The sequence below is a fragment of the Myotis nattereri genome (genome assembly GCF_964212035.1).
Source record: "Myotis nattereri genome assembly, chromosome: 9".
Lineage (NCBI taxonomy): Eukaryota > Metazoa > Chordata > Mammalia > Chiroptera > Vespertilionidae > Myotis > Myotis nattereri.
Genome location: NC_138084.1, coordinates 31,595,315 through 31,607,414, shown reverse-complemented (window position 1 = coordinate 31,607,414; position 12,100 = coordinate 31,595,315). Strand labels below are relative to the sequence as shown.

Here is a 12,100-nt window from a genome sequence, read left to right as displayed (position 1 = left end):
TTCACCAGTAAATTTTATTGAATATTCAAGGAAAATTAACACTAATCTTTCCCAAAGTCTTCAACGAGAGAGAGAGAGAAAGAGAGAGAGAGAGAGAGAGAGAGAGAGAGAGAGAGAGAGAGAGAGAGAGAGAAACTCTTCCTAACTATTCAGTAATGAGACCAACATTACCTTGATACCAAATCCAGATAAAGACATCACAGGAAAACAAAAACACAAAAAACAGACCAATATCCTTTATGAATATAGATACAAAGTTCCTCAACAAAATATTAGCATATTGAATCCAACAACATATTAAAAGTATTATTCACTATGACTAGGTAATATTTATCCCAAGAATGCAAGAGTGATTCAACATCTAAAAGACTCAGTGTAATACATCATATTTACAGAACAAAGGGGGAAAACCCCCACTTGATCATCTTAATTGATGCATTTGACAAAATCTAATAACTGTTCATGATAGGAAAAATAGTCTCAGAAAAGTAGGAATACAGGGAAAGTTCATCAACATGCACAATTCCTGTGGGCAACACTCCTCAGTAAGCCAGTGAGGTGGGAGAGCTTGCTTGCTGCTCACTGTGCACAGGAACCCTGCAATGCCCAGAGTGATGGGCAAACTATCTGAAGGGGAAGTCCCAGAGCCCTAAATATGTTAGTTTAGATTGTGCTAATATGGGTTCAGAAACAGACAACTTCCACTGTGAATATCACCCCAAGGAGGGCCTGGCTGTCTAGCAATCAAGACGATTATTCAATCAGCTGGCAGCATAAGCTCTCTGGAATTGTTTTAGGTTATGGGAAGGTAGAAAGGGAGAAAAAAGAGAGTCCTTTATTTTGTAATTTGTGAAGAACAAGGTAGCGTTTGCTCAGCCTCTTGCTTAGAGGATCAAAATATAAAGTTATGTGATCATTGCACAGCTTGTATATGTGACAAAGTTCCTCTCTTCTAAAAATTTAGTCATTGTCTCATGTGTATTTCAAGTGAAATTACCATAGCTCAGTTTATAGCAAAAAAGTTTTCTTACTCCAGACTCTGGTCCAAATTCAGACTCTGGTCCAGAATCCTCCTCCCCAAATTCAGGTGAGTGACAAGAACACTGCATAGGTTAAGTCTCCTGAATATGTAATTTCTCTACTAATAGTGTAAGAACATATAATTTTAATTCTTTTTAAGTATAATTTTTATATACAGTAAATCCTAGATTAGCCAACAAATAAAAGAATATAGAGTTCTGCTTAATTAATTTCTCTGACATAACTTAGGAGTCACCAGAAAATACTTTTATCACCAGCCTTGCCTGGGATTAAAAACTGTCCTAATGTCCAAATCTACTGTCCTGCCTTAACCAAAAGGTTTTAGCCAAAATAATCAAATACAACTTTGCTTCCCCAGAACACTACACTGTGCTGCACATATGCGGTTCGAGGGAGGTAACTCACGCCTGAACAATATTGTCCAAATCTCTATATTCTTCTTAGTTACATATTATAATCTCATTGATGCTATCTGAGAAGACTTTTAAAAATGGTCCAACTTCATTGACTATATAACAATATCTGTCCTCATGAAAAATGTCATCGTTATTTTAACAAAATTAGGCAACATGTTAACTATGTCGATATCTATGTCTAGTAGAAAGTAAGGCTCATACCTGATTTTGAAGTGTGGAGAATTTCAAATTTAAAAACACTGAAATTAAATAGAGAGTTCCACGTATAGTTCATTTAAAAGGATTCTAAGATTGGTAGAGAGATGACAAACTCAGATTCAGGATAAACCAGTAAATTTAGTTTATACCAACATTCCAAAGATACTCAAGATGAAGAAACAGTTCAGAAATACTTACAGAGAACAGAGAAGGACTGAAACACTGCACTGACAGAAACATATTCTCTGACAAAATATACTCCTGTCCTTAATACGAATCTCAACTTCATAGGGTATATAACTTGTTCTGAAAATTCTGCTCTAGAAAAACCAATGTTTAGCAATCTGAATACCACAACTGTCTTTCACTCAGGTGCCCAGAAACCTTTAATACTAAGGATTGGCATTTTTTTATCTGAAGAATTTTCAAAGTCAGTCCTTAAATTAGCCAGTCCCTTAACATCTCTATTCTTTAAATCCTTTGAGTTTTGACACACATCTTACCTTTCCTTACAAGGAAGAGTGTACTCGACCAAGAGCAAAAGAGTAATCAATAGCAACAAACAGTTAAAATAAGTATCAAAATTCACCAGGTTTGTTTTTATGCTACTTAGTAAACTTTCTTACCAAGCATTTTAGTAGAGTGATTTATATTTTATTAGTGCTTTAAACATATTAAAATACCTTTGTTCACTTTGTAAACCCCAAACACAAAGAAACTGCTACACTCAGATTTGTTACACACAGATTTGGTGGGTAATATAAGCAGGTTAATATGTTAAAAAGAACTTGACACAGAAATTATTAATGAGTAGAACAAGGTCACTACTTCTGAGCTGAGGTCACTTACAAAGAATGCACAAATGAAATTAAGGTTGACTTTTATTTACTTGACTATCTTCTTACATTGGATTCCTTTGGCAACATATCTTTAAACATTTAAAGCCCTGTTTACAAGGAGGCTCTGAAAGAACCTTCAAACCATTCTGTGTCCCTAATTGAATTCCCTAGGAGTCCAGTAAACTCAGAGGAATAAAGAAAAATCATAACATTTGCTAAATCATCTCAAAACATATTTCACTGCAAGGTTATGTGACCTGTTTTTTGAGGTTCCAAGATGAATGAGAAAATACTACTGAATGTTTCATTATTTAGACTAACATCAAAAAGAATTTTAGCTATTAATGGTAAGTTAATTAAATCAATCCAGTTTTAATTTTTCTTCCAAGAGAAATCAGACAACAACTAATAACAACATTTTATACTGTACGTGACCACTCGGCCAGAATATAAAAGCTCTTGGGGAGAAAAGCATTGGTAACCAAAGACAATTATTCACAGTAAAGGTATGAGACAGAGCTAATAAAAATGTGTAATCACCCCCAAGGAAAGTAGCATTTTATCTATGAACAACAACAACAAAAAAATCAAGTGGAAGAAGAGAAAGTAAAAGTTTTTAGCAACCAATTAGTTTATTAACATGTCACCTTTCCAATTAACTTCCCAGTTCTAATTTTACTTTTAAATAAGCTTTCATGATCTTTGTACTCATAGTTCTTTCATGTGCTCCTGTGTTTGTTGTGACTTCTAAGCAAAAACATGTGGATTTTAGCATTTCCAAAAGAATGTTAAATTCCTCTCTACTTACCTGGTTTGTATGTTATTCCAGGGGGGAAGAGGAATCCCTGTTGGGCAGCAGCAGCTGCTGCCAGGGTCCGCTGGTCATGTGGAAAAATTGGGATCATGAGCGGAGGCATGTGACCCTGAACCTGCTAAACAGAAGAGAGCCTATGATCAGACAGAGAGCAAATGTACGCCAAGAAGTATTTGTTTTTCACTCCTGGTGGTGTGTGGGTATCCAAAAAGCCACCCACCTCCAACCTCATTCCAAATATGCTCCCTCAGAAAACTCGGGCCACATTCCACAAGTCCCTTCTCTTAGATTCCATTAGCACAGCAAGAACATCACCTCATTGTGAAGTTGCTTCACCTCTGCTTCCACTAAATTGTAGTTACTGGTTTTCTTTTATGTCAACTTTATTTTTCCTTTATTTTATTTTTTAAAACAAAGAAACAAGTTGCTTCTTACATTGTACAATGTTTAAAGGTTTTACCCTTACACCAGTTTTGCATTCTGTGCTTTATTTTGAAAACAGTATTTAGTATCCTTGGACAGAAAATAATGTCTAATTGTTATGTATTCCAAAAGCTGTGTCTCCCCAGTTAGGTATCTTATTTCAAAGCCTCACTGCATTATGTTAAACATATAGCTCTTCAGATTTAAGGCTACTACATCTTGGCTCCCAATTAAACTAATATTCTTTGCCATACACACCTCGATGTAACATATAAATTGCTTGTCTGGCTAAGCAGTTTTACAGCTTTATGCACTACCATGTAGCTCAGTAATTATGGAGTTGTATTCAGAGAGCATTTCATAATAAATCCTACTACATCAAATTTCATTTGACCTCAATAAATGTATCAAAGAGCACAAAAATGCAAAATAGAAAATCTTCACTCTCTATATCAGTATTTGTGTTCCATATAAAGAAAGTGAGAGCTATGACAGAATCATGCCTGTGGAAATCGCACTTTAATTTCCCAGCTCCCTTCTTTCCTCCAGGCATGCTGCCCCGGTTCTCAAGAGCATCACAGGAAGGTTTTGTCCTGGCTTTCAGGGCCTGATTCTATAAGTTGAACTACGGGACTTTTGTTATATAAAGATCAAAACTAGGGTGTATTAACAGCAATGATCTTTTAGTTCAAACGGGGTTTTTGGCCTCCTTACTAGCATAAAAAGGCTACATTAATTTCTATTTAAGATATAAACCATTACCACTAATTCTACCAGCCCCAAACCTTTCCCCTGTTTAAATTCCTAAATCTTCTTTTCAGGCAAAAACCCACACACTGGCTGGTGACCCTGTTTAAATAGCACTAACTTGCCTTGTCCTGTCCTTGTTCCCTCCACAGCCAGGGACATGGTGCAAAATGCTTCTGTGTGGGTCTAAGAGGTTTCATTTACCAACAGTTTTTCTCTAGGGAAAGCCCTATGATGTGGGTTAATAAAGGGCAAGCAAAAAATAAACACTTTACAGTATTTTTCTGAATTCATTTCTCAGGAAAATCAACTTATAATAAAAAGGTCTTTGTGCAATTACTACCTTGCCAGTGGGGCGTGAAAGAAACTAGCTTTAGGCAGCGATTTCTCCCATTTTAGCTGAGGTAAGCCCAAGTTTTGTACGTTAGAGTACAAACTTAGCCTGCTTAAATTGGAGCTGATCCCCTAGTGCCCAGGTCTTGCCTTTAACCCTGAAGAAAAACACTAAGTTTGCTTCCAACCCCAGCTGATTGTGACCTGATGCAAATTTGAGATGTCAACATTGAGGGCACTGTTCTACGTCAGAAAATAAAACACGGTATTCTTTGTGGGTGACTATTGTTCAGTGCAAGAGTATATAGAAGGAAAGCATTTCATCTACTACTAGAAATATGGTCCTCTCACGTACCCAGCACATAGCACAGATGCTTCACACTCTAAAGAAGGGGAGCAAGAAAGTGAGAAGTCTAGGTATCATATTTATTTAATCTTCCCTTCTGTCATTTAACAGACATTTATTACATTTTATTTATTTATTTGTTTGTTTGTTTGTTTAATTTATATCCTCACCCAAGGATATGCTTCCACTATGTGTGTGTGTGTGTGTGTGTGTGTGTGTGTGTGAGAGAGAGAGAGAGAGAGAGAGAGAGAGAGAGAGAGAGAGAGAGAGAGATGATAAAAAACCAATTGATTGGCTCCCATACACACCCCACCAGGGAATGAACCCACAACCTAGGCATGTGGCTTGACTAGGAATCAAACCTGCAACTTTGGTGGATGAGACAATGCTCCAACCAATAAGCCACCTTAATAACCATGGCTATTAAGTTATTATTATGTGTGATGGATCTTGAAAAGTAGCTGGAAAAAAATGGAGGCCATTTAGCTTGGAATAGAAAAGATACGCTATATTCAAATGTTTGAAGGAATGATATACGGAAGATGAACCAGATTAAATCTGAGCAGTTACAATGGGCAGAACTATTTTCAAAAGAAAGAGATTTTAGGGAAGTTTAATGCAAAGAATTTTCTAATAATGAGTAATCCAACAATCACTGATGAAAGAGAGTGTGTGTGCCATTTCCCTAGAGTGGTCAAGTAAAGGTTGCACACCTACATGTGAGAAATTCTTGAAAGGACATGTGAAACTGAAACCCTGATTAGATAATGACCTATACACCCTTTGCAACTTGATAATTCTATGGTTGTTTAAAAGTCAACATTAGGAAGATAATGCGATCTAGTCATTCTTTCATCCATTGGACACATAATTTATTCACTATCTACTCTGCCTACAAAGGCTTTACTGCCAAACAATCCGAGCTTACATCTATACACTGCCCTTCTGTTGGCTGTGTGATCTTGAACACTCATTTAACCTTCCTGAGTCTATTCTGTCACGTAAAAAGCAAAGTTAGTGATACTACCTTACATGGTTATTGTGAGGATTAATAGACAAGGAAAGTAATGCTTTGGCACAGTGAGTGGCACATAATAGGCACTCAGTAAGCGTTAGGTCTTTGCTCTTTGAATATTCAGTACTAGAAAATTATCAACTTACTGATAAAAGAAGAAACAGTGGATCTTATGCATAATTCTAATTCAAAAAAGAAAACATGAGCCAACTAAATTATTCAGTTTGGCAGGCCAGGGCTTGTCATGTTCTCGGCAGATACCACACCTCACAGAGCATTATCCCATCCCAAGTATCTAGAAACCCGTGAAAAAGAAGAGGTGGGATTACTGGGATCATTTGAAGATGTAATTATTCATTAAGCAGCATCTTAGGAGGAAAACATAATTTTATTTTCACGGTGCCCAAGCTCTTCGGATCATAAGGGATCAATGGCAATTAGGCATCAGACCTTAATTCTTGAGTTAAGATATTGAAGATATTTCCTTTGTAACTAGCTATGTACATGAGAAAACTACGTAAACTATCTCGGGTCCTTTTTAATGCCAAGGAGCTACAGGGGTTTCATATTAACATAAGCTGTAATCGTTTAAGGGAGTTCCTTTCTGTCCATCACTCTCTACAAGGTAGGAAGTGTTAGATTTTCAATGCTATTAGCTCAGAGGCAGTTTCAATAAAACGAGGGTCAAAGTAAATAAGGAGGGGAACAGAGGCATAGGGAGAGCAATAGTAATAGTAGACTCAGAGGTGGAACAGAGTTTAGAGTTTATCTCACCTAGTAGTTCTCCAAGTACGGTCCCTAACTAGCAGCATCAGCCATACCTGAGAATTTTAAAAAAGCAAATTATGGGGTCCACCCCAGACCTATGAACCAGAAACTCTGGGGTTGGATCCAACTATCTAAAATGTAGACTAAAATAATCCGGAGCAGTGATGCTCAGATTTTAGTGTGCATCAGAATCTGGAGGGCTTGCTAGAACAAAGATTGCTCAACCCCACCCTCAAAGTCTCTGGACCAGTAGATTTGAGGTAGGGGCCTAAGAGTGTATTTTTCTAACAAATCCCCATGTGAAGTGAAGCTGGTGCTGCTTGTCCAGGGACTACTCTTTGAAAATCACTAATCTAAATCAAACCTCACATGGAACCAGGTGACTAGAGAAGATGAAAGATACAAGCCTGGGTTTACACTGGATGACCAAGCTGGATCTAGGGTCCAGAACTGCTAATTACCCCATCCAAGGCTTTTTCCATTGCATCACATGGACTTCAGTAATAGAAAACAGGGGAAACCACATGTGTACACACTTTCGGTAGGAAAAATCTGGAGCCCTGCAACTAAAAACAATTGTATGTTCAGAGGTGTACTGTTGGAGTATGGCTATTATATTTATTTAGTTTCAGTCTCTTTCGTCTTCTCTCTCGTTTTGCGCCCAGGACAATTTGATCATAAATCTACTGTAACTAATTCCAATAATTTATTATAATACATTCATTAGCAATGATCATTTAGCTCCAAATGATAAAATTTTCCTTAACTTGTTTTAAGTAAAACAATGATATGAAAATTCAAAGTGCCCTTTACTAAACACAAGCCAAAATATCCAGTGGCCAATTAGAATCTAGGCTGAGAGATGATAGAAAGCTCATTTCTAGCTCTATTTACAGAAGTAACAGTAGTGGTAATGATAATCACAGCAACTAGTCCTTTCCAGTGTTTCCTATATGTCCAGCACAGGGAAAGTGATTTACATGCTCTATCTCATTTAATCTTCAAAGTTCTATGGTGTACTTACTGTTATTATTCTCAGTCACTTAATGAGGAAGACAAAACTGTGAGAGTTTAAGTAACTTTGGTCAATTAAAAAGTAGTCGAGCCAGGATTCAAGTCCCAGGTAAAACCAGCTCAAAGTCTATACTTTTAAGTCCCATTTAAAGTCATTTCTTACTAAACCAACCTAACTGAGATAAGGAATATAATTCTTTGTGATAACAATTATTTGACTGGAAGTTTTATAAACATAATTGTAATTTGTACAACGTTGTAATAAATAATACACAGAAATCCAATGCACCCTTTACACATTTTCCTCCAACAGTAGCATTTTGAAAAACTATAGTACAATATCACAACTAGGGTATTGACCTTGATATAATCCAACAATCTTATCCAGATTTCCCCAGTGAGATACTATTTTAAAGGAATCATCTGTCTTAAAAATTAGTAAGGGTAATGGAGGTCTATGAATACTTCCAACCACCATCTGTTATAGAAAACTCACCAGTACAACTCACCGGTGCAAATAGTCATGTGTTGCATAACAACAATTATAATAGAGCAGGAAAATTCCTAATAGCCCAGTGACACCGTAGTCATTGTAATGTCTACAGCAACAAATTATTCACATGCTTGTTTTGATGCTGGTGTAAACAAACCTACTGAGCTGCCAGGTGTATAAAAGTATAGCACTTACAACTACAGTAGTAGGCTATACCATCTAGGTTTGTATAACTATACTTTATAATGTTTGCACAACACACAAGTCACCAAACAATGCATATATCAGAAGGTGACCCTGTCTTAGCGGTTCATGGCTGTAATATAAGTGGGAAGTATAAATTAAAGCAATAATTTCCCCCTTTCATAGCTGTCCATTCATTGTATTTACTAGAATATTATTGCTTGAAGGTGGGGGATAGAAAACAAGGGCAAGTTAGCGGGGAGAGATAAGAGGGCTTGGTGGCTACACAAAAACACATAAGCACCTGGAGTACTTTCCTCCTATGGAAGCTGAATTAAGTTCACTGGCTGAGTGTTAGTGCTTAAGGCAGATAAAGACTTTTGAAGATACAGAAAAGCCCCCACCTTGCTCTGAAGAATGTAAGCCTGCCTTTCCTTTTCCTTCCCACCATCATATTTTCCCATCTGGTGACATGCCAGGAAAGGCACTCACACTGGAAACAGCAACCTCCAAAAATAGTTTACTAAAGAATAAAAAAATAATAGAATTCCCCTTGCTACATCAAAGAATGGCCAGTCTCCACATGTATTTTCCAAGATGTTATCAAAAATTCAAAATAGCATCCTTTTTGCTTGAAAGGGTATCTTTCCCTTAGCACAAATTCACAGATACTTGGTAATTATCCTGTAGATAAAGGAGTAAAACAGATTTTGTTAAGACAAAGAGTGAAACTTGATGTGGACAAAAATATATCTGAGTATGAAACTGCATTATTGTTATTGCTCTGGAAGTCAGCAATAACTGGCTGGATATGTCACATGAATGACTAATGAGAAACTGGGAACCCATCGTAGGTGAAGCTCAGTCAGTGCATCATGGAAGGAACACAGTGCACGCCCCAGATCACAACTGTCCATTAATTCTAACCTTCCACAGTCCCTCACCAAAGCAGCTCCCTTTTGGAAAGGAAGGAGACACATTCTTGATCAAATAGGGTACATGCCAGGGGATTTTAATTGCCTGGGTGTTCCTCGTGTCGTTCAGACAATGCGGACAGCGGCAGATGCACGTGAAACACTTAGGTTCTGTCTCTTCCTGTTTCTAAAACAGAATTGTTGCATCAACACTCATCCCCTTTGTTTTCTCGGTGCTAAGTTGTTGACGATGCCATTTTTTGCCATCTGCCCCAGAGCTTCATTAAAGATACATGAATGGGCTAACTGGCCTGATATCTTGTGAGGAACAGGTGCTATTGTTTGTCCCTGAAGACTTGCACTAGAGATATGACTCAGAATACTTGAGAAAGAGCATCTGCAGCAGTCAGTCAGAGAGCGACTTGGCAGAGACCTGGCTACGTGCTAATATGCAAACACACTCAGGGGGACTCGTTTTCTCTTTCATGAAGATTACCTAACTTTTTTAGTGATGGGAAACAAGAATTTGTGTTGAAAATCATAAGAATATTAATGTCTATTAGTGAGTGAAAGCCAGTGAGCAAAGATCTTTTTCATGCTTTATTTCTAGAATATCATTCCTCATGGGGTTTCATTGGAGTAAGCTGTTTTAATCAGTTGGAAGAAGTGTATCCAATGTTTATAAATCATGACAGAAGGAGGGAAAGACAGAGATAGAAAATAGGGAGTGAGAAAGAGTGGTCAGAGAGGAAGAGGCGGAGAATACAGACAGAAAAGGTGGGAAGGAAAGGGAATTATTTAAAGGCCATATTCTTTATTGCAAAGAATAGCTGAGTCATTTGTGTAAAGTGTTACCACTGTAAAAGCCTCAGTATCTACAGTGAAAGAAATAAAGGCCCCAGAAAGCTTACAATGAAAGCCTTCAAGGTCAGGAAGGTGTCTTCTGACTGTCTAAAAGTGCATACTGAGCTCCTCTGTAGAGTCAGGAAGGAAAAGGTCTCATTTGATAGGATAAATAGTGCCTTAAATATAAACACTTAATTTTACACTTTTTGTTGTTGTTAAAATCTGTCTAATATGTTGAGACCCTTCTTTGGCCTGCCTTAGAAAGCATAATGCAGTTGGTCAACACACTGAACTTCTTGTGGTTGACCTGTTTGAAGTACACAAAGGAACCTTATATTATATACGTCCTACCCTAGTATTCACTAATTGTTTCAATCCATTAATCATCTCACTCCAGGTAAAATGAGTGTCTTGAGTGGCCTGTGCCATTTATATTTCCTCCCTGCTCTTATCATAGGGCTAAAAACATACTAGGCATTTTGCTTCAATTGATCCATCTGAGAACCACCTAGGGCCTAAGCACAGGTTTTCTAAGCACTAATTTCCATAGGTTAGTATTGTTAATGCAGCTGCAAAAGATGCAAAACTATAGCTGCTCTCATTTCAGAAGAAAATAAAGAATGACTTAAATACATCTTGATATCACCTTGTTTTTCATTTGTCTTATTTAGCAAACCTCTGGCTGCTGCAGCTAATGGAGGAGAGCAAATCCCTGCTTCCTAGAGAATCTAGTTAGCTCTAACAGGAGGAAAATCAAACCGAAATTTCATCAGGAACAATTCTAGGACACAGCTTTTTAAAAATATTTGAGAAGACAGAGTCCCATCTTCTCAGATGTTTCCCACCAGCATCCAATCCAATAAATATACATTGTACAAATAATGTAACTGTACCTAGATGAGGGTCCTGCTTTGTGTGATTTTGTTTGTTGATAGCAGGATTCTCTCTCTCTCTCTCTCTCTCTCTCTCTCTCTCTCTCTCTCTCTCTCTCTCTCCCTCTCTCTCTCTCTCTCCCTCTCTCCCTCCCTCCCTCTCTCTCCCTCCCCAACACCCCCAACCTGAACAAGGATAATATACTACTTTGTTACCATTGTTATCATTGCCCTTTAATATGCAATTTCTTCCTAGAACTTGCATGCTGCTGCCACCACTCTTCTCAAGATCCTCACTAAAGGAACAAGAAAACCCCTGAAAAGGTAGGATAAACTCAAGATATTACAGTTTAAAGGCATCATTTAAAAAACTCAGGCCTTAATCTTTCAAAGTCATATGTTTTAGTTTGAATATGAGAGCTAACTTTACATTTATGATACATATTTTTATGTATGTATATACTTCAGTGAAAATTTAATTTAAAGGAAAAAGGGAAAATCATTCCAGTAGTTTACTTATTAAATATACTTAATAGAAAACCTAAAATGGTCACAGGGGGGAATGGAAAAGATACATCTTGTCCCCAGCTTTACTATGTCTCTACCCTCACTTCCAAGAGTAATACGTGCAAACAAAAGCAATGCTTTTTACTGGACTGGTCTTTAAGATAGCTACTTCAAATCGGCTTCACAGTCTAGCACTTCCCAGTTCCCTTCCTTGGTTACGCAGGAGGGAAATGACCATTGACAGTAAGAGCACAGTGATTTCATCTATTAGGATAATAGTACACATTTTTAAAAAATCTTCTTTAGGTTTATATTCAGAGAGAAATGTAAG

General features: G+C 37.3%; 1 protein-coding gene across 1 annotated transcript in view; it reads right to left on the bottom strand.

The window, feature by feature from the left end:
- SOX6 (SRY-box transcription factor 6) overlaps window positions 1–12,100 on the bottom strand; it is a gene marked incomplete at its 5' end in the record, with an annotated part of 336,510 nt that overhangs the window by 111,209 nt on the left and 213,201 nt on the right. The window contains one exon of the mRNA XM_081099613.1: window positions 3,303–3,426. Coding sequence (XP_080955739.1) covers window positions 3,303–3,426 — 124 coding nt within the window. The remainder of the gene's footprint in view (window positions 1–3,302; window positions 3,427–12,100) is intronic.